Here is a 22,329-nt window from a genome sequence, read left to right on the forward strand (position 1 = left end):
ATACTGTCCTGTATCTTCACTTAACTGTGTCACACCCCATCTCTGTCATAACTTTGGATTTGCACTTGTCTTGAACATGCTTATGAACTAACAAGCAATGTAGCGCTTAGATAAATATACACAATGAGCTGGTTTTAGATATAATTTGGTGTGAATGAGTTGCTGTTTGGACAATTATACCAGTGTATGTATAGTAATACAGTATATTGCTCTCATATTGTGGATTTATGCAGAAAAATCCAAAGGGTCTTGATAAATACATCTGAAGTTAATGTCAGATTTTCTGAAAGCCCATTTGACGATGTACAGTCAGAACACACCACAGTTGCTGTAGCTTGACGACACATTTATTGATTATACCCACAGTAATAGTAACAGTGGTTATTACATTTTTATTACAGTTCAGTTCCCGTAATCAAGCAACAGAGGGCGCCGTAAGTATCGTCAATGTTCAGGAGGTGTTAGTGCTGTAGTTTGTTTCAGAGCATGGTGTTTGTTCATTAAAAACCGAATGGTTCAAATACCAGTTAAATACTTAAAAAGGACAAATTACATCTTTGTTGATACGGGTACTTGTGAAATTGTTTAGACCTCGCCTTTTGTTAAAGCACAAACAAAATAAAAGTAGCTCTATCTTCTCATTTATATCCATATAATTTATAATCCAATAGACCATTCATTTGTCAATATAACACCATCTGGTCTTTATATATTCTTGTATAGGAATAGATAAATAATCTCAACACCAACATGAATTCATTCATTTCGTTCTTTATTTAGAACTATGAATCATTTTGTTACAAAAAAAGTCTTTTTGTGATATCAATTATACTCTGGTTGTCCATTACATAAGTAAACATACATACAAATTAAATAAGGGTTAGTTCAAGTGAAAAAAAACAAACAGTAACGACTCTCAGCAACTCCGATAATATCAAAACATGACAAAATGAAATGAACATGAAATATTCCTCTGAATGTGTTGAAACCATAATAATACTAATCCTGATGCACCAACATGAATGTTATTGTATTACTCATACTTAGTTCACAAGGGTGCAATACATTTTAAATGACTTATGCAATGATATTGGCCAACAATGGAATGACCTATCATAATAAAATGTTCCTTATCTCAGGGTACATCCATTACGACTTATAATCACATCATCACTTGAGATATGCCGCACCCTTTATGAAGTATGGGTACATGTAAAAATGTGATACTGACATGTTATAAATATTATCTAGCAGTTCTGATTGTACTTGTGTGATTAAGTAGTGATTATATTTCAATAATGTCTTAGAAAACATATGAAAATGTGATTTGAAAGCACAATGCAAACTGTAATATATGTGATGTGTAGCGTTAGAAAAAAAAGTGTATACACATTGGACGATATAGCTTCATTAATGTGGTTTGGTACAGTTTGAAAATATTGCAAAAATATATATTCCAAAAGCACTGCTGTATATTATGAGAAACACGTGGAAGATACTTTCAGATCTTCAAATGAGAGCTTAAATATCGGGGTTCACTTGACATTGCAGATCTTGACTGACGTTCCAACTCCGAAGCCCGGATAGAGGGGCTCAACAAATGTGGTCTCAAACCTGTGCAGGAGGCTCATGGAGTTGCCTATGCTGTAAAATGCCAGCACGCCCGCAGAGTGGTCCAGGTACACGCCTATCCTCGGGGAGTGGGGCCCGCTGACGGCCTTGTCCACCCGGTTGTGCCAGGCGGAGTAGCCCGTGTCGGAGCAGAGCAGACTCCAGGATTTGTCGTTATAGCCCAGCAGACACAGCGAGCCTTTGCCCTTCCGGCTGATGCTCCTGTAGGCCACCCCGATGGAGAACTCCCCACTCCACTCGATCTCCCAGTAGAAGCGGCCTCCGGACAGGGCCTCTCGGCACAGCACCTGGGCGAAGCTGTCGAACCTCTCCGCGTTGTCTCCGTAGGGCTGCAGGTCCCTGGTGCGGATGACTTTTCTGTTGTTGTCAGAGACGTACAGCTCCTTGTAGGCTGTGATCGGGTCCATTTTCAGCTGGCAGAAGTCTGTGGAGGAGAATCAATACATTTTCATAATGTTTAATTGGCAACCAAATTGTGTTGGAGTTCAATTGTCTTCAGTTCAATACACCCAGATACTTACATTTCACAAAATCTGCTCTGCTCTTTGGCTCTGGAGGAGAAGAAGGAGCGTTGTCCACCATTTCTTTGCCTGCACAAGAAGAAGCACTGCGTTAGGTCAGTGTGAACCGCATACACCCACACACATGCCTTTAATTCTTTTGTCGATGTGCTTTTAACTGAAGACTCACTTTGTGGTTTGCCTCCTACGATGAATGGCGACTACATTGTCAGCCTCAATAATAATTAACCTCCTGCAGGCGTATACTGCTATAGGCCGTGACAACACTCACCTCTGCTCCGTCTGTCCAATGTTCGACTTTCTGTGGTGTACACTGGGACCTCATTCACTGTAAGACAGAACACATTCATATTTAGCACGATATATTGTGTTTGTTTTTTCCTCCCTATCATGCAGAGGCATTGTGTATTCTGCTGCTTCGGTCACACCTGACTTGGAGATCTTAAGCAGCTCCTCTTTGCCAAACTCCTCCAGGCGGTCCTTGATCTCAGCCACAGCTTTCCTGACAGAGCCGAAGGAGAAGTCCGGGTTCACCGTCACTCTGGGTATGAAGCCGTCATCGGTGGGGGTGCAGAGGTAGTTGAAGTTCTGATGGGAAAAGAAAAAAATAATTGTTGTGACGAGGACGAAGGCTACCATCATTGTGATCCGTGTGAGGAACTGTCAGAGTTGACCAACTGTATTTTTCACACTTGGAACATGGTTTTAAAGTGTTTAAAACACATTACTTCAGAGACTGATTCATAGTAAAAGGGTTGTCCAAAGATGGGGACATGTCTGTGCAATAAGCGGTGCTATTAACGCCTCTTCAATTGCTCGTTTAGAAATGCTTACACCCAAAGTGATACAAAGGACTTAACATGTCGTCATACTGTCATCGTAATCATGAACAGCCAGCGTAAGAAGGGTGTATATCTTAATAAAAAACACACCCATACACTAATTACTTAAGCTTTTAGCACCAAATCAGACCTCGAGATGTATTTCTTCTCCCAACAGTTGCTCCAAAGCTGTTACTTACCTGCAAAAAGTGGATGTGGTCGTCCGTGCTGTACAGCTGCTTGAGGCCGGTCTCCTTTTTCTTCAGTTCATCGATCTCTTGTTCCAGCCGCTCGATCAAAGCCTCGGCCTGGTTGAAAGCAGCCTTCTCGTTGATACCAATCAGCTTGGTCACCTCTGACCTCATCCTCTCGATGGAGCGGATCATGTCCTCGAACATCTTCTGGCTCTCCACCATGGCTCTCTGGGCCGAGTTCTGGACAGAGCACTCCAGGTGTCAGTGGTATACAGAAGACACCGGTGTACAGAACATCTTACAGCCACGTCTGGCTTTTGCATGGAAATACATTCTTACCTTCAACGAATCCACAGATGTCTTCAGCTCTTCCAACTCCTTTACCCTCTCCTGGCATTTCTGTTTAATCTCAGCTTGGGAGATTCCCAAGAGTTTCTGCGGAACAAAAGGCACATTACACACCCATCTATTTCACTGTTTTGTCTAGAGTGCACTCCCATGCTGACCGGCTTTTAAAAAATGTATTGTGCAGCAAAGTTGATCATAAAAGTTGCATTAACTCAGATTTATAAGACGTAGAATGTCGTGCTGTTTTATTGTGTGAGATGTAAAGCCCCATATTTGTTGGTTCAGTAGAAAAACATTCTTTCTCATCAAAGAATATCTTGGGAGGCCCCTTCAGCGGGTCTAATAAACCCCGCTCAAAGAAGCTTCTTAATACGGCCAGCTTTTATCTCAGAGGGAGAGGGAGGTACAAAAAAATATCGGTGCTGGAATTCTGATCACGTTAGGAATGTGAATCTACCGCTGCCTGACTTTTAAAAAGATGTTTCAAGGTGCACGCAGCACTGACACACAGAATAGAGGGGTTTCTAATTCAGCTTTTACTCGAGCCCACCAACCCATTCTTCAAGATAAGCTTGAGGAATGTGGGGAATCTAAGGGGGGGGGGGGGTGGTGAACATGAGAGAGGAGGCGGGAGACGGAGTGAGACGTGTGAGACTCAGGTTGTTAATCTTTGGATGAGAGAAACCAGACTCCTAATGCAGTGAAGAAAACAGTGGGCTGAATTATTACCCATCATCATTTAGCCTGCAGGGCTCATATTAGTTTGTTGCACTTATTGTATTCGTATTAGTTTGTTTCTGTACTTTTGCTCTGGTTTATGCTCTTAGATGCTTGTTTAAAAAAGGAGATGCACTTATGACTTCTGGTGACTAGTAGTTCTCTTGAATACCTTTGTTGAATACACTTATTGTAAAGGCTAAATGACTGTAATGTAATGTAATGGCTGCCATAAAAACACACCTAAATTACTCATAAGGAGAATCCAGTTGCCCTGAATGCTGCAGATTTATACTGCAGTATCTGTTGACTTATCTACTCTTCATCCCTTTACAGGCCATGTGATTGGTGAGTCATTTGAATGTGCATTGCCGTGGTTACACCGTCGTGATTGGTTGATTGCGAGGCGTTTGCAGGCTTTGCCTCCCTGACATTCCAGTATCATTACAGACCCCCACTCCCACAGGTGGGAACCAAAGCCGCAGAGGGAAGTCAAGAGAGAGTTTCTGTGTATCTCTCCCACAGCCGGAACACCGTATTCTCTGAAAAGCAGCTTTCAGAGGCGATAACTGTTCGACACTCCCCCGGCCCCCCCGCAGCTAATCAGAGAGCTGGATTTGTTTTGGCGGCGAATGCCTGCCAGTTTTAGCTGATAACGTCAGTGAAATGGTTCAAAGTACAAAGCCAGTTGTAGCGCAGGGGCAGGGGTTGAGAAAAACAATGTTTGCTTTAACTCAAAACCCTCCAGTGACTGTATAAATCGAATGTATCAAGCACATGCCTCATTGTTTATCTGACTGTGAAACATATTCCAGTTGAATTAGGCGAGTTTCAGCTTGTTGTTTCTCTCATGTACTGAACACACATGACACTTTCTGACACAAAATCACGCTCTGAAAAGCTGACTGAACACTATTTATTAAAAGGATGTTACCTGTTTCTCTCCCCTCTCTGCCTCAGCAGAGACAATGTCATGGCCCCTGTGTTCACTGACTGTGCAGATAGCACAGATACACATCTGATCCGTTCGACAGAAGAGCTCCAGGGGCTTCTGGTGCTGCGGGCAGATCTTCCTGTCCAGGTTTCCCAGCTCATCCACCAGCTTGTGACGCTTGAACGTGGCTGACTCGTAGTGTGGCTTCAGGTGCTTCTCGCAGTAGGACGCCAGACAGTTAAGACAGGACTTCACAGCCTTTAATTTCTTCCCGGAGCAGAAGTCACAGGGCACGTCGCTCGGTCCGGCGTAGATGTTGCCCTGGGACGTGTTGAGGTTAAGGTTGAGGCCGCTCTTCCTGATCTTCTCAGCCACCATGCTCAGGGTGGCGTTGGGCCGCAGCACCGGCCTCTGGGTGAATGTGATCTTGCACTGGGGGCAAATGTAAATCCCTGTGTAGTCGGCCTCGTTCCAGTAGCCACTGATGCAGTCCATACAGAAGCTGTGGCCACAGGGGATAGCCACGGGGTCCTTCAGCAGGTTCACACACAGGGAGCAGCTGAAATAATCTGGAGACGTGTGGTCAGCCATCGCGATGGGCTCCAAACACAGTTAGAGCTGTGCGAACAGACAGAGAGTGCCAGGAGCAGATAGAGATTCCGTCGAGTGTGCCTGGGAGCCCGCCCTCAAGAGTGTGGTGCAGCCTGCCAGGGACAGGACCTACTTGTATTTCTGAATTCCAGAGGTTATTGATTGAAAGCAGACAAGGCCCTCCCCCTGTGCTGTGAGTATATCGAGCCCTGCCCAGTTCAGATAAGCAGGTTGAGCAAGGAGGGAGAGGGAGAGGGAGAGGGAGAGAGCAGAGTGAAAAAAAGAGAATGAATGAAATGTAAAAAGCACACCCAGTGGCAACTAATGTGCCAGAAAAAAAAGAGCGTCCCTTTTCCTCACAGTTTCCTTTATTCTCAGATTTCTCATGTGGCTCATCCGCGGGTGAAGTGTGCGCACAGTTCTCTGCAGCTGTATTTCCTCCTATTGTTGTTGGACAGAATCGCCCATTGTCTTAAACCGGTTGCAGTCCGACAAACATAAATGCAGCCTAAAGTACTGTAGGAATTCCAGGGACCACCCAGTGAACAAACGGAGACACTCTGAGCAACTTCAAACATCAGGGATGTTGCTGCTCCTTTTCCTCACCAGAAAACCTTGTTGAAAGTTTAACCTGCTGCAGGCTGTTTGTCCGAGAGTTGCGGTATTTACACTGTGTGCAGTCAGACCGGTCTGGCTACACGTTCACAGGTCGACTGTAGATGTGTGTGTTTGAGCGGCAGGAAAGAAAACCGTTGAGACACCAAACGGAAACACGCGTGCACGAGCGCGCGTGAAGAACATTCCTGTCACTTCCAGGTGTGTTGTTGCAATGCATGGCCCACATATTTGTGTTCACGCTTCATCACAAGTTATGTTGCGTCTTTTTATTCTTAAAATATCCCTGTCATGGTTACCTGTGAGTGTAGCTGGGGGGGGGGGGGGGCCTTCAGTGGAGACCCTGACTCACTGTGCATCATAACATGTCTGCTGACATCATAGCATCTCATTAGCATTTCAAATAGACCTACTGGTTTCTACCAATACTGCTGTTTTTTTTGTTCAAGTGTCACTACTGTGAAGGAAAAAAGAAGTTTTATTTAGGCGGAGTTTTAGCATTTCCTGCCTGATGCCGAATCATGTAGCAATAATAAAAAGTTAATTAAAGGTTGCAAAAAGTATATTTGCTGCACCCTCGATTCATATCATGACTTCATACACTCAGTTTCACCTTTCCATATTTGGTCAGGTTTCTGATAAGCCAGTTTTTCCTTCCTTCCACCAGAGTAAAGGGAGCGCTCTCTGCTTACAAATTAACTACCTGTTAGTGGCCAGGGCCGCTACCACGGGGAAAAACACTTTGATTCTTACTCATGATAGAGAAGTGACGACTGCACAGTGCACATGTGGCTGAAATGTCTATTACTTTCAGAAAGTAAAAATATGCAGCATGGTAATGTATATGTTACAAGATGCTTTCATAAGACTTAATAACAGGTTTCTCTAAAAAGAGTTGCATGCCTGTTACAAGTGCCGGTGTTCTTCGATGAAGCAGACAGAAACTCCACAGTCACCTGAAGCTCAGTTCAAGTCCAATTCGAGGAGAGAGGTCAACCTGCTTTCTGCAGGGAAAGTGCATGAGAACACAAATGGCTTTTTGATTAAAGGAAACAAAGGACCCACTTCACTGAGCTCGAGTAATAAAAACAGGAAGATACAATAATCAAAATGTGTTCTGGGAAAACACGTTTGCTGATTCTGGTGGATACACAAAGGTAAAGAGTACTGAAACAGACCGTAACACACCACTAGTAAGCACGTCTGCTCGGAGAAGAGCAAAACGCAGCACATGTTGAGTTTCTATCATGGTTATTTATTTTACAGTTGTTTATTTTTCCGAAATAAAAAACTGGACTGATCCAAAAATAACTTTAAGATGTCATGATAAGAATATGCAGATTTGATATAAAATACAAAATAGCTTGGATAGATTGTGTGTGGGGAAATATGAAATAAAACAATGAATAAAGGTTTGTTTGATCTAAAAGCATTGCAGTGGGTCTGGCACAATATGCATGATAAGCAAATCGGTCAGCCAAACTGAAACTTGAACCCTTGACGGATATTCATTTGATAATGTTTGCTCTTAACTGATATGAAACCAATACTATTGAGCGTCCACTGGCTCAGATATCAAGGTGAAGTTTAATAAGTGTAGGCCAACAGGTTCTTCTTCGCCATAAAATTCAGATACTTTTTATACGTTTTATGGAAGCAAAGTCCATCCCTTGGCTAAAAACAGGGTTAAAGGGCCGGCTAGGTTGGTCGAAGAGAACCGGAAGTCTTTTAAGAAGGGAAAATGCTTTGCAAGACAAGAAGAAAAAAGTCTCAATTAAATTGAGTGTCAGTTTAGAGGCCTGTTGAAGTGCCATTTAAATGCTACTGGCGTAGTTGGCAATCAGATGAGCAGGCAAGTCACAGTGACTCAACCGTTTTCACTGGTCTTTTTGTCACTGTTATTAGAAATAGATAACACTTACTTAATTCACAGGATGTGCAGTGAACCGTGAGATAAAAATAGAAATCATAATCAAGTCATTCTTTGACGTGTAACATCACCTAGATTGGTGACTCAGGGTCTTTCGAAGGTTAAAAATGATTATTTGAAAACAGAAAATGTAAATATCTGTTTCTGTCAAGATAGTGATGTTTCGTGTGGAGCATGACCCCTGCCACAGAATTCTTTTTTGGACAAATAAGATGCTACATTTAGTGTTGCATATCAGCTGAAGTTACTGTTGTTGACGGACAACAGACCCTATAATGTCTGGCACTCTGGTCGAGCCCTGCTGGCTCGAGCACAATGGAATCTTTGAAGCAGGCTCTCTCGGCCCTCCTGTTATCTGGGCTATCAAGTGTAGTTGCATTCCTATCGCCATTTCTGCTGCCCTGAAACTCCATCTTGGCCGGGAGGCATGTTCACTGTAAGGTGAAATCTACAGAGGAAGGTATAATAATAATAATAATAATAACAGTTTGAAATGTAGTTTCAGTGTTGACTTACAGAAACTGCAGGCGTCCAGTCAAACCTCGTTTGTGGCAATGAAAAGCAAAGTAAAGAGTTGATAATTAACCGGTTACAGGTGAGGTGGAGGTCAGGAAAGTCTCAGTGGCTCCAGAAGTTAACTAAGGCCAACAAAGCGGTTCATTTAGCATCAGCGCACTTCATCCGTTGACCATGCATCACAATGATAGGAGACGCTGTCGATACCGCTACTGATTGCAGTTGTTCAGCAGGAAGGTAGTTTGTTACTTGTCCAGAGGGAACAGTCTCCCTTGAGGCAATCTACTCAGCAATGAGACCACACTCAAGTGGAAAGTGTGACACACCTGAGCTTTCTTTGTCTACCTTCTTACTTTTGAATGTACTTGCTTACACTCATCTATTTATGGGATGTACTACTAACATCATTCCAATCAGCACTTGTCATGTTCTGTTTAAATCCCTTTAATCAAAAATGTATAAAATCCTCAAGGTCTATTTATTTTTTTCCATTCAAATAAAAATATTAATGAATAATTAAAATAAATAATACTAACATTTGAAACAACCTTGTGTCTCATGATCACACATTTCATTCACAGTCATTCCATTGTGTAACTGATGGGGGCATTCACTGTGTCCTTTTGTTGCCCCGCCCTTGTTTGACTGGTTTCGGCTTAACCAGTTTAGCCGCCCTCTCTGTTTACTCTATATAACTCACGCACGTAGTAGCTGTTGGATCACTTTGCCACTGTGCTGACACAAGCCACTGACTGTTGTGTCTAAGCATCTTCACCGCATTAGAGGGATCAGCACTGAATTGTCACCATGTCATCAGACCAGGACGGCTGCCACCTGTGTAAGGAATACCTCCGGGATCCCGTGTCCATCCCGTGTGGCCACATCTTCTGCGCCGTTTGCCTGAAGACATACTGGGACCATGCCGACCACACGGGCTCTTACATCTGCCCAGAGTGCAGGGTCACCTACAGCAAGAGGCCCACCCCGAGACGCATGGGAGGCTCCCGGAGCTCCACCATCCAACGCAACTCAGAGGCCTTTCCGCCTCCGCCTCCAGACCCCGACTACAACTATGCCGGGCCCCAGGACATAGGTTGTGACATCTGCATCGGAAAGAAGCATAAAGCCGTCAAGAGCTGCCTGATGTGTTTGGCCTCCTACTGCGAGAAGCATCTCAAGCCCCACTATGAGTCAAACACTTTTAAAAGGCACAAGCTGGTGGATGAAATCGGCCACCTGGACAGACAGATCTGTCCCCAGCATCAGAAGGGTCTGGAGTTGTTCTGCCGCACCGACCAGATGTGCATCTGCGTGCTGTGCACGGTGAAAGAACACAAAGGTCACGACATGGTGTCTGCCGAGCAGGAGAGAGCGGACGAGCAGGTACGTTTGACATTACTTGAAGCGACAACGCTGGTTTTCAGGCGGTCACCAGCTTAGCAACAGGTTTACTCAGAGCCATAGAATGTGCTTTGCTCAGCATGACAAGCCTTGATCAATGTACGGCTAACCTTTTGTTATTTGTGAATCACTGATGACACATGTACCTATATGACACAGTGGCAGGTAATTCCTGATAGAGCAGCTGACAGTAGATTAAACAAACACTATGTGAGACACACCCCTATGATAATAAAGCTGCGGCCTGCAGTGTGAACTTTGAGCTGCACACTGTTATCATTCATTCTAAATTCTAAAAATTAAAATACAGATTTGATGATTTTGTCAATTTGAGATGTCGATTTGAGGGATTGTTGCCATCATTAACAACAAAGCCTGTTGTTTTCCCCATAGCAACGGCTGGGCGCCACCCAGGCCGAGATCCAGGAGAAGATTCACGACCGACTCAAGCAGATGGAAGAACTGAAACAAGCAGTGGACTCACTCAAGGTTTGTGCCGCCACCACCGTCTATCACAGATAAAACCAGACGAACCACTAGAGGTTGAATGGAAAGTTGAATTAACTACCAGCACGGACGACATTCCTCTGTGTAGTAGTGACGACAGCCTCTCTCATTGCGACACCCGCTTGATTTATGCCATGCGTGCTTGCTTCCCGTGCAGAACTCAGCCCACACGGCGCTGCAGGAATGCGAGAAGATGTTTGCCGACATGATGCGCTCCATCGAGAGGATGCAGCAGGAGATGACCAAGCTCATCTCCGCCAACAAGAGAGCGGCGCTCAACACCGCAGAGGGCCACGTGGAGCGTCTGACCCATGAGATCGCCGATCTGAAGAGGAGGGACAGCGAGATCACCCAGCTGTCCCGCACTGAGGACCACATCCACTTCATCCAGGTAACCTTGGCACAACCACTCCACAGAGACATGAGTTAGATTCAGTGCCAGCCTGACAGCATGGTATTGTCCATCCAATACAAGGTGGCAGAGCCAATCCCGTTTGAATGTGTATCAGTCAATGTAAAACAATCGTGTAACACTAAAATGTTCTGCACGGTGCAACACGGGGGGGAAAAACAAACATTTAAAGTACACCTTATCATGACTGCATGGCTGTTTTTCTTCCCTGGTTAGAGCTACCACATGCTGATAGCCCAGACGGAGGCGGAGGAGCTGCCAACAGTGACCGTCAACCCCTACTTCACCTTCGGCCCAGTCACCAAGGCCGTCTCTGAGATGAAACAGCACCTGAACGAGTTCAGCAATGACGAGCTGGTCAAGGTGGCCAAGGCGGGTGAGTTCAGAAGCACAGGATTTAAACCCTGTTCATATTTTTTTATGATCTGGTATCACTACGCACATGTGACCATATTCATCTTTTTTTTCATAAATAGTTATTTTTTCTTTTATTTTTTGCAGTTAACAAAATGACCTTCTGCCAACTGGATGAACCCAAAAAGAGACGAGTAAATGCAGTAAAAAGTAAGTCAGCCGTTTAAGGAAACTCGTTTTCCTCTTGTTGATTTAGCGGGGGACAGTTAGTCAGAGTTACAATTTCCCTTGTCCTCAGCGGGGCTTTGTGCAGTCCTGTTTGATGTTATAGATTAGAGGGACGCCTGAGGTCACTCAGGTGCCACATGGTTAAATGTCTGAAATAGAATTTTGCAGTCGAGGACAGGATTTCTAGATTTCTTTCCCGGCGATAACACATGTATTGTGCCGTTGTTGTTGATTCATATTCTGTGATTAATAGCATGATATAATAGAAGTTGATGAAAGAAGATCAGTAAAATAAACACACCCTTCATATTCCATTATGTCACTATTTTCCTTAATGATTCACATTTACTCTCCCAGGTGAAGAAGCCCCCGTGTACAAGTCTCTGCCGCCCCAGGACCTTCAGCACCTTCAGCACAGGGACGATTTCCTGAAATGTGAGTCTCAGCTCCTCCGCTCCCGTTTTCTGCAGTGACGCAGTTCACTGCTCTCCCTGCTCATTTCAGCGCAGGAGGCAAATTAACTGCTGATGAGGTTCTCTGTCAGACCCTGTGGTTGACTTTAAAATCTGGTTTTAGTAACTATGCTGGATGCCCTACAGTGTTGACAGAGACTGGGGGCTGACTCGTGACAAATGTATCAGCTGGCACGTTCACGGCTTTGTGATTTTAAGCTTGCCGTTTTAGCGCTCCCTCCTTGTTTAAACTGAGTGCATGAAACTCTGATGTTCACTAACCAGTCAGATTAGAACAAAAACCCCAAATCTCAGGAGATCCTTGAGAAAACAGATGTGTGTTTTCTGCTTTCATACGGATATTCTGTTTTAAGCAAAGTGCCAGTTGTTCCTGTTATTCAACTAAAACGAACTGCATAGTCTCTACAGTCAAAAGAGAAGGGGTTCAAAGGTTTTGGGTCTCACCTGACAGTTACGGTTCAAGATGCACTTTGTTAGCCGGACTTCTGTTTGTGGTCAAACTCACAAGCGGTGTTGATACCTCTGGCATTCCAGATAATAGGCCGGGAGATAATAGGCCGAGCAGATCTAGGAGAGGCCACCGGGCGTCCCACCAACTGTGATCCGCAGAGGTGGAGATAAACAGCAGGCAGGTGACATCCAACCCCAGTTATTATTCTGATTTCTGTGTCCAGCCAGAGGGTCTCCCACTTCTCCTTAAAATCACGTTGGAGCAAAAGTTCAGAATCTAACAAAACTAGAAATCATAACTCCTTGCCACTGGAGGTGCAATGGTGAGGGGGTGCTTTGTCCAGAGGCTTTGTCCCTCTTGGGTTTCCTCATTCACACTTAACCCGAGCAGTTAAAACGCTTCCTGTGAATTAAATGATCAATTTGTCTCCTTAGATGCTTGCGAGCTCACTCTGGACTCAAACACCGCCTACAGACAGCTCTACTTGTCTCGGGGGAACAGGAAAGCTGTCCTCAAGAAAGACCCCCAGTCTTACGGTGACCACCCTTCCAGGTTCGACTCCCTGCCCCAGGTCCTGTGTAGGGAGTCTCTCTCAGGAGGAGCTTACTACTGGGAGGTTGACTGGAGCGGGGAGGGGGCTGCCATCGGAGTCACCTACAAAGGCATCAAGAGGACGGGTTACGGAGACAGCTGCCGCATCGGCTACAACCGCAAGTCTTGGAGCCTCTTCTGCTCCGATTCCAGCTACTCGGCCCGCCACAACAAGGACCAGATCGAGATCAACGCGCCCTACTCGTCACGTATCGGGGTGTTCCTAGACCACGCCGGGGGTACCCTGTCTTTCTACGCCGCAGGGGAAACCATGTCCCTCATCCACCGCTTCAAGGGCTCCTTTAGCGAGGCCGTCTATCCAGGCTTCTGGGTTTGGTATGACTCGGGCGTCACCCTCATCAATAAGTGATGAAATAACACACTTCCTATAATCAATGTACAAATGTGATTCAGAGTGGTATGTATTTACAGAACAAAACCACGACTAAGATCTGATGATACATTATAATTCTTTTACAAGCTATTTTCTATTGACTACGTGTCGTGTAGTGATTCAGGGGAACTGTTTTTTAATGACTGTGAATATTTCAATGTACAATGTGTGAAATGTAAGATCAGGTGTATGAAGTGACAACATTTAAATTATCATTTGAAGATAACGAAGGCTGTACTTGATTGAAATATGTCACATGATCATGTATACAGGTTATGATACACTTATATTGATCAATAAACTTTTTTTTTAACACGGATGAACTGCGATATTGTTGTTGCATTTTTTTTGTACCTGATACTTCTATTATCACTCCGCTGGCTAATTTACCTCTCTGCCTGAAAAATAAAAGAAGTCAAGCTTGATCTGATCGGATTCAATGTTATCCTCATAGTGTTCACATCCAGTTGTTTGCATTACCAACATCGCCGGCATTCAAAATAAAAAGCATCTGTTGTGAGACAAAGGGAGAGAACGTGTTTGTGTGTGGTCATCAGTAGCATTTTGTCTGAGCAGTGTCGGCTTTGAGGAGGTCTGAGAGGCTCCAGAGGAACCGTAGAGGAGCAGGTGAGGTGTGACTGAGAGGCTCCTGAGCTCACAGAGGGTTGAGCCTCATCTAGCAGCAGTTTTAAAGTGTGTGTGTGTGGTATGCTGAACTAGGGTTTGGTCCAGTCTCACTCTAAATACCTTCATCATTGAGTTAGTCATTAAAAGTCTGGATTCAGGCAGTTACCGTATTATGTGATGCAACACACAAACTTGTTTTCTTTGCAAAAGTATTTCCACTTGATTATTGTAGGGGATAATATTACATGCAATTCAAGCCAGTGGCTTTTTTTTTATCTTCACTAAATCGTAAGTGCTTGTAATCTCAAAGTATCCTGATAATAGCATGTATGGTCATTTCGGTTTCACTGGTAGCATTTTAGAGAAACTAAAACTGGGAACTAGAAAGATGATAAAACATGTTTTATATTTGGACTTCATCAGTATGTGTTTTGTCAGTTACATATTCCCATACCCGATTCTCTTAATCATACTTTAGTTGCCAGTTAGGATCAATGAAACATCCCAGCTGATGATATTGACAAACAAAAAGGTTCAGTTACAGTCCTAACCGTCTGTAACCTTCAGTATCCTTCTCCTGTGATGGTGGAGTGAAGTGAGTTTAGACTGTGGAATCCTAACATTGCAGCCTTGAGGGAAAAATTTGAAGCTACACCAGAGAGGATATGAAAAACTCCCCCAGAAGCCTTGAGGTTATGGTCAGCGGGTGAGTTTTGCCATTGTTCAGTGATATTGTATCCTTGTTTTCTGAAACAAACAAAAAAAATTCCCTACAATTTTCTCTGAACTCCAGGCTCCAGACTTGCACTGCAAAGATGAGGGATTGTACAATTTTTGTAAATAGCTGTAAAATCCCTTGTGAGCTTGCTACCTCTAGTGGAGAAATGTACACAATGCTCACCAAGGATGTCATCGGCCACTTTTCACCCCACTCTGGGAAAGCTTCTGTGTGGGGAGATGATTCACTGTTGGAGATACGAAACATTCTGAACCAGTGCAAGAAGTATGGTATAATAAACACGTTTCGATTGGTTTTAATTAGTTTCTAGATCCAAGTATTTGTGATTTAGCGAGCAGGAGACAGGGCACCACGCACAATCTTCGAATGAATCATTTAAACAACGTTAACGTTACCTTTCTTTGATACAACAAATACAAGCAGTGGACTCGCTTAACTACGATGAAATACACAGTCACTGACACAAACGGTTAGCCCCTTCACTCCCAACTTACTTGACGTGTACCTTAATAAACATATTCATGTTTTTAGCCCATCATTAGGCCGCCCTGTCTGTAGAGGGCAGTCAACCTCAAACCACGCTCGAACAAGAAGGACTTGTTTCTTGTCGGACACAATTACCCTGCGTACCACTAGAAAGAAGCGCCGCATTCTCACATTTTCCCAAGTGTGGCTGCACAGGTGAGTTTAAATCCGATAACTGTAATAAATACGTAAGCCCTTATACCGTAACATGTATTTTATAATGTCACGTTATTCGCTCTAGCATAAAAACTCTCGCGGTGTGTAACAGCAACGTTAGTTACAGAAGACCGAAACCCGTTGAATGGAGCTAGCTAGTTTGCTAACATAACATTAGCTAGCGTTATGTTTTGCTGTACTAGCGCTGTCTAGAAGATAGCAGTTAAGATGTATGGCTTCTGCATGTCATCTGATTCGAATTCATCGCCGACCACTGACATGGTTTTTTTATATAAATGACAAATATATTAAATTAAAGCCACAGCAATGTGGCAAACGCTCTTGTACTCTTGTGTTGTGGCATGCGTTACAACGGTCACTATGACAACCTACTGGACATTATGGATTTCATGTTCTTCAGCTTTGTTGATTCTTTATATCTCACCTCGGTGTGAAACCTGATGTGTTCCCTATTTAATAGGGAAATAACTTGGGCATTGATGGAGGTGCAAAATACGCGAGGAGAAAGCCCTGATTCAGGAGTACACCACACGGAAACACTCAGGCACTGGGCTGATTGTTAGAAAGTTGGAACATTTTGGACTTTAAATGTTTTTGGGAGTTTGATCAACCAAAAATCAAACTTGTATTCAACAGTGCACACGACCTTATAACCCTGTATTGTTGACATATTTGAGCCATCAACCTTGTTTAGATGGTGTAAGCTACTGTTCTAATTGTATGTATTTCTGTAAGATGTTTTGTTCTTTGGTCTAATAATAATCAACATGTTGCCACTTCTGCCCTATTCCTTTGTCACAGTGTTATTACAGTGTCCACTAGCTCCTCCTTAACTTCAGATTATGGTCTTTTTCCAACAAAAGGGGAAAAGATGGGAGAAGTATTTATTCTTTGAAACTAATTACTGTTTTTGTGTGTTGAACATATTTCTGCTGTCTCCTTTTAACTAAATACAGATGGCGAGTACAAAGGTTCCAGAGGTTCGTGACATCACACGGATCGAAAGAATCGGTAAGCATCCGCATTACACTGAGCTGCTGTTAGGGGACGCAAATGAATGTGTGCTGTCACAGGTCAGCCCTAATATGATTATGCAAGTAATACATGGTATGTGCTTCCTCTTCCAAATGTGGTCAATATTAATGTTTTCATTTCTGTCTTGTGTTTAGGAGCACACTCTCATATTCGTGGCCTTGGTTTGGATGATGCTTTGGAGCCAAGACAGGTAATGTTGAGTCTTCAGTTCATGGTCTGTAGCTGTGGGATTAGTTCCCTCTTTAGTTGGCATTTAGCACTTAAAGAGATGATATATATAGATGTATTTAGAGTAAAACCCTCTAAGGCTCTGTACTTTGGATTCCAGTGTATGTCAACTAATTGAAAGACTAGCTCAGTGTGGGATATGAAGCAGAAATGTAAATTTAACAGATACTAGTGCGGTGTTCGTTCAATATATGCCTGTTCAGAATGGGCCGAACACGTAGCCTGTAGCATTGCTGCTAGCAGCTTTCTCGAGAACCGCTCATACAAACAACTTCACACTCAACACTGCGCTTCGTTGGGTCCTCAGCAAAATACCTGCAATGACATAATTGCATCACACCTAAGTCGCGACTACTTCGGTCAGAAAGACCAGTGAAAATCATTCTGATAGACTTTACTGTTAGACAAGTTAGGCAACCTGGGCCCCTTTACTAAAAAGGCTCCAAACAGCCATGGATTTATTATGATTTTGAGATATGAAAAATATTGATCTACGTTACTCTTCTAAATCATTGTACCCCGAAATAACTTCCAAAATGCCCCCAAAGCACTTAAAAAAATATGCATCTTAACTGTATATTACTTAATGTGTAATTCTACTTCAGAGGAAAACATTTTAGTACTATTACGTGATAGAACTGTTACTGGCTACATTGGATTTAACGAACAAAATATATCGATTATATATAATGCATTATTATTCATGCATTTTTACTGGCGGTAACGTTGGTGTTCTTAGTTAGCAGCAAGTCTTGCAATGAGGATATACAGTCTTAATCACGGGGAAAAACACTAAAGTAGTGGCGTACTCACCCGCAGAAACACCAGTGAAATACACTCTGGTTGGATTCTGCTCTCCTCTTGTGTTGAGTCAATGAGCCACTGCAGAAGACGTGAACCCTGAAGCTCCGCCCCGCTGCTGCACATAGCCCTGTTTGCTTGTTTATTCAAAGTTCAGTAACATTGAACATGTCACGTGTCTAAATTGCAATACAGTTGACGAAGGCTTTCTTGCGAGTCCCCAGCAATACACCCACAAAGTGTGAATTAGATCGTATGAGCGGTTATGCAAAGGACGGGCAGACAGAGATCCCTTGCTTAATAGTTAGATATTGGATTACAGCACAGTGATGCGCTGATGTGCATTAATGTGTGTTTGGCTTCAAGGATACGTGTTCCCATTCACCTGCAGGTATCTCAGGGGATGGTCGGCCAGCTGGCCTCCCGTCGGGCAGCAGGGGTCATCCTGGAGATGATCAAAGATGGCCACATAGCTGGCAGAGCCGTACTGATCGCTGGCCAACCTGGCACAGGAAAGACTGCCATCGCTATGGGTAAGGGCCTCATTGGAGGCTTTCCAGAACACAATATCATTTCACCCTCCTCCTCTGGAAGTCATACCGTTGTTACCCCCCCCCCCCCCCCAGATTCACGAGCTGAGTATAGGTTAGCTGAGATGATGTTGTTTTTGTTAATGCAGGCATCGCCCAGTCACTTGGCCCCGATACGCCCTTCACAGCGCTGGCCGGTAGTGAGATCTTCTCCCTGGAGATGAGCAAGACGGAGGCACTCAGCCAATCTTTTAGGAAAGCCATCGGTGTGAGGATCAAGTGAGTGAGCGCACACAAAAGATTGTTGTTTCTGTATTTCCTATGATTTGAAATGAATCTATATTCATCGTGGGCTTCTTTCACAGAGAAGAGACGGAGATTATTGAAGGAGAGGTGGTGGAGATCCAGATTGATAGACCAGCCACTGGAACGGTAGGCTGCCTCGTGGCGCTTCCATTGCACTCATAACTTGCTGTCCTACATTCTTTATGCCTGAACACGCTATCTGAGTTGCTAGAAGACAGTCACTCATTGAAGACAAACTTATAGATATTTGATTTTTGTCTCAGGGTGCCAAAGTGGGCAAGCTGACTCTAAAGACGACTGAGATGGAGACAATATATGACTTGGGCAACAAGATGATCGACAGTCTCAGTAAAGATAAGGTTCAAGCAGGGTGAGTTAATCTCTTCATAGAGCTTTACGCATCAGGATAGCCGTACAAGATCTAACCCGTCTTTCTCTGCGTTTTCTCTCAGAGATGTTATTACCATTGACAAAGCCACCGGAAAGATCAGCAAGTTGGGCCGCTCGTTCACCAGAGCCAGAGACTACGATGCCATGGGAGCGCAGGTACAGTGCAACCGTCAAGTCAATTTCTGCCTGTTGTCCCGCGTGCATTCATTTTTTCTAAAATACATTTTATTGTGATTTTTTGTTGTTCCTTGTAGACACAGTTCGTACAGTGTCCAGAGGGAGAGCTGCAGAAGAGGAAAGAGGTGGTCCACACGGTGTCACTCCATGAGATCGACGTCATCAACAGCCGCACGCAAGGCTTCCTGGCTCTCTTCTCCGGAGACACCGGAGAGATCAAGTCTGAAGTCCGCGAGCAGATTAATGCCAAAGTGTGTGAGTGGAGGGAAGAGGGCAAGGCAGAGATCATTCCTGGGGTAGGTGCAACTCTGTTTGTGTACATATATTTTTTTATATATACGTATATTTGGTTCGTCTGTCTTTTTATGACTTGACCGATTTTCTATGTTTGTGGTTCCAGGTGTTATTTATTGACGAGGTCCATATGCTGGACATGGAGTGCTTTTCCTTCCTGAACCGGGCCCTGGAGAGTGACTTGTCCCCAGTTCTCATCATGGCCACCAACAGAGGCATCACTCGGTACTATTTCTATTCTGAGCTGTCTCATTTAGGAATACACCAATATGGAGTGTATATGTCCCATAACATTTTCGGGGGGAATTTCAATGACTTATTACCTGTACGTCGGGCTATTTGATAGACTACTGTAAAATATTGACTTATAGGTTTAGAGATTTGGTGGATAAAATATTTATTTTCAAATATTCATCTCTTTTATCACTTAGTATCCGAGGCACAAACTACCAGAGCCCTCACGGCATCCCCATCGACCTGCTGGATCGCCTGCTCATCATCGCCACCTCCCCTTACACGGAGAAAGAGACGAGGCAGATCCTCAAGATCCGGTGAGAATCGGCCTCCATCGTCTGTGAGGCCAACTCGGTTTTCGGCCTCTTCCCAGCTTTATAGAGGTGAAAATAAACCTGCATGGTTTTTATTTCAGGTGTGAGGAGGAGGATGTGGAGCTGAGCGAGGAGGCTCACACCGTCCTGACTCGCATCGGCATGGAGACGTCGCTGCGCTACGCCATCCAGCTGATCAGCACCGCTGGACTGGTGTGTCGCAAGCGCAAGGTGAGCTTAGTCTGAACAAGCTGGTTGTATTGTTGCAGCTGTAACATGTGGGGGGGGGGGGGGGGGGGGGGGGGGGGGGGGAGGCAGGCAGTTATTAACATCTAGAAATAACTTTTTTCACTCTCCGGACAGATTGTATTTCAGTAGTTTAGGCATGAGTTCCTGTGGTCCCAGTGTTGATGTCATCACTGTTTTGTTCTTTTGGGCTTCTTCAGGGAACAGAAGTTCAGGTGGAGGACATCAAAAGGGTTTACTCTCTGTTCCTGGATGAGGCCAGATCCTCTCAGTACATGAAGGAGTATCAGGATTCCTTCCTCTTCAATGAAGCACGTGAGTCCGCTGTTCATCCTCTCTGTCTCTGGTAGTTTCCCTGGCAACACACAGTAACACTGCACATTGATGCTGCATTCACACAAGCACAAGTTGAATAAAAGGTCCCAACAATCCATCAAAAATGCTGAAAGAGACTCTAATCCAGGGTCAGTCATTAGGGAAGATGTCAGTTTTTTCATGCTCACTAAGACTCCAGAGTGCTGATTGGGCAAAGCTGAGAAGAGAAGAGTACAAATTCAAACTCGGCTCAGCTCTCGTAGGCTCAGCTGTCCCATCACGTCCTTTATTATGATGATAATGACAATAAAAGGCCTTCTAGTAAATGCAAAACAGAATGTGATATAGATTTTAAAAGGTGACTTTTTTCTGCTCTACATACTGTAATTCTTCACCGTGAATAAGCAGCGTGTATCTGTTCTTACATTTCAGAAACGCCTTCAATGGACACCTCATAATGAAGATGACTTGGTTTTTTTATGTTGTCGATCGTCTCTGTGGTTGGAGGCAGTTGAGATCTGGATTTTACTTATATTTGAATTCAGCATTGAATTACATTGAAGATAGAACTCAAAATGTATTAAATAGACTGAAAGCCCCTACATGGTAGATCACATTGACTTCTACATTGTTCAAATGTATTCACTGAAATTTGACTTAATTCTGAATTAACCACATTTCTGTTCATCATTGAGGCCTTAAGGCAGGAATATCCGTTCCTTCTGTTTCCTTTCTTTTGTTGACTTGTTTATTTTTATGAAAATTATTAAACAGGCTTTTCTAAGCACACTGTGATCATTTGTTTTTATATTTGTCGCTTAGTCTTGAACGCTTCATTCGGAACATCGAACTACACATTTTATTATTATTTTATATTTAATTTGATATAACTTGATGTGACCAGACTACCTCGGTTGAGGTTCTTTTGGGGGGGATTTTATGCAAAAAAACAAAATAATTACACAAAATAGTCAAATCAGTGAAGTGAAATGGAAAAAGAAATTAACAAAATTAAATTACTGTAAAGTGGCGCATGCATAACATATTCACCCCTTTTGCTGTGAAGCCCCTAAATAAGATCTGGTGTTACCAATTACCTTCACAAGACACACAATTAGTTAAATAAAGTCCACCTGTGTGCAATCCACGGGTCACCTGATCTCGGTATATAGACTCACCTGTTCTGAAAGGTCAGAGTCTGCGACATCCCCACCGAAGCAAAGTGCACCATGAAGACCAAACACAGGGATCTGGAGAGGTACAGATCAGGGCCGAGTTATAGAAAGAAATGTCCAAAACTTTGAACAGAGCACCACTAAATCCATTATTAAAATATGCAAAGAATATGGCGCCACAATAACCCTGCAGAGCCACCAACTAAAACTCGCATACAGATATTAATCAGAGAGGCAATAAAGAAACCAAATATGACCCTGGAGGGGGTTTAAAGCTCCACGGCAGAGATTTGAGTCTCCCTCCATTGACTATATATAAACTGAACACTCAGCATGCATATATATAAATAAATAAAACAGCTGGCTTTATGAAAGAGTGGCCAGAAAAGAGCCATTGCTTTAAAAAAAAGTCTCCATACTCCAAATGTGTTTTCTTATTTCTATTTCTTTGTCTTTTGTGGTGCCATGCTCTTTACATTTTGTAATGATGGATTCAGTGCTGCTCCATGTGATGTTCAAGGTTTCCGATTTAAACTAAATAAAGAATCCACCTCTGATCTCTACTTCTCCAGAGCTTTAGCACTGA

The 22,329-nt window shown here is 43.6% G+C and overlaps 3 protein-coding genes across 3 annotated transcripts; 2 read left to right on the top strand and 1 right to left on the bottom strand.

Moving 5' to 3' along the window:
- Window positions 1-755: 755 nt before the first annotated feature.
- Window positions 756-5,844, bottom strand: ftr82 (finTRIM family, member 82). The gene is made up of 7 exons (XM_079171760.1): window positions 5,168-5,844; window positions 3,508-3,603; window positions 3,175-3,408; window positions 2,582-2,741; window positions 2,425-2,481; window positions 2,154-2,222; window positions 756-2,056 (listed from the first exon to the last, which is right to left on the bottom strand). The coding sequence occupies exons 1-7, from the start codon at window positions 5,756-5,758 to the stop codon at window positions 1,536-1,538; spliced, it is 1,728 nt and encodes a 575-aa protein (XP_079027886.1). The 5' UTR covers window positions 5,759-5,844; the 3' UTR covers window positions 756-1,535.
- Window positions 5,845-9,556: 3,712 nt separating this feature from the next.
- Window positions 9,557-13,949, top strand: ftr83 (finTRIM family, member 83). Its single transcript, XM_079171499.1, has 7 exons — window positions 9,557-10,202; window positions 10,614-10,709; window positions 10,885-11,118; window positions 11,356-11,515; window positions 11,641-11,703; window positions 12,079-12,156; window positions 13,080-13,949. Exons 1-7 carry the CDS (start codon window positions 9,627-9,629, stop codon window positions 13,604-13,606), a joined length of 1,734 nt encoding a protein of 577 aa, XP_079027625.1. The 5' UTR covers window positions 9,557-9,626; the 3' UTR covers window positions 13,607-13,949.
- Window positions 13,950-15,623: 1,674 nt separating this feature from the next.
- On the top strand, window positions 15,624-21,357 carry ruvbl2 (RuvB-like AAA ATPase 2). Its single transcript, XM_079172186.1, has 14 exons — window positions 15,624-15,677; window positions 16,655-16,709; window positions 16,868-16,923; window positions 18,154-18,295; window positions 18,442-18,571; window positions 18,658-18,724; window positions 18,862-18,968; window positions 19,051-19,144; window positions 19,243-19,461; window positions 19,566-19,684; window positions 19,891-20,010; window positions 20,109-20,238; window positions 20,454-20,568; window positions 21,001-21,357. Exons 2-14 carry the CDS (start codon window positions 16,655-16,657, stop codon window positions 21,024-21,026), a joined length of 1,380 nt encoding a protein of 459 aa, XP_079028312.1. The 5' UTR covers window positions 15,624-15,677; the 3' UTR covers window positions 21,027-21,357.
- Window positions 21,358-22,329: the final 972 nt, after the last annotated feature.

Source organism: Pholis gunnellus, assembly GCF_910591455.1.
Source record: "Pholis gunnellus genome assembly, chromosome: 13".
Taxonomy (NCBI): domain Eukaryota; kingdom Metazoa; phylum Chordata; class Actinopteri; order Perciformes; family Pholidae; genus Pholis; species Pholis gunnellus.

Bases quoted from the DNA above. Each gene is read 5' to 3' on its own strand.
- ftr82 (XM_079171760.1), bottom strand. From the start codon at position 5,758: ATGGCTGACCACACGTCTCCAGATTATTTCAGCTGCTCCCTGTGTGTG. The intron at 2,742-3,174 runs GTAAGTAACAGC...TTTTCCCATCAG, and splicing joins ACCACATCCACTTTTTGCAG to AACTTCAACTACCTCTGCAC. The intron at 2,223-2,424 runs GTGAGTGTTGTC...CTTCTTGTGCAG, and splicing joins ATTGGACAGACGGAGCAGAG to GCAAAGAAATGGTGGACAAC.
- ftr83 (XM_079171499.1), top strand. From the start codon at position 9,627: ATGTCATCAGACCAGGACGGCTGCCACCTGTGTAAGGAATACCTCCGG. The intron at 11,119-11,355 runs GTAACCTTGGCA...TTCCCTGGTTAG, and splicing joins ACCACATCCACTTCATCCAG to AGCTACCACATGCTGATAGC. The intron at 12,157-13,079 runs GTGAGTCTCAGC...TTGTCTCCTTAG, and splicing joins CAGGGACGATTTCCTGAAAT to ATGCTTGCGAGCTCACTCTG.
- ruvbl2 (XM_079172186.1), top strand. From the start codon at position 16,655: ATGGCGAGTACAAAGGTTCCAGAGGTTCGTGACATCACACGGATCGAA. The intron at 18,969-19,050 runs GTGAGTTAATCT...GTTTTCTCTCAG, and splicing joins AAAGATAAGGTTCAAGCAGG to AGATGTTATTACCATTGACA. The intron at 20,011-20,108 runs GTGAGAATCGGC...TTTTTATTTCAG, and splicing joins AGGCAGATCCTCAAGATCCG to GTGTGAGGAGGAGGATGTGG.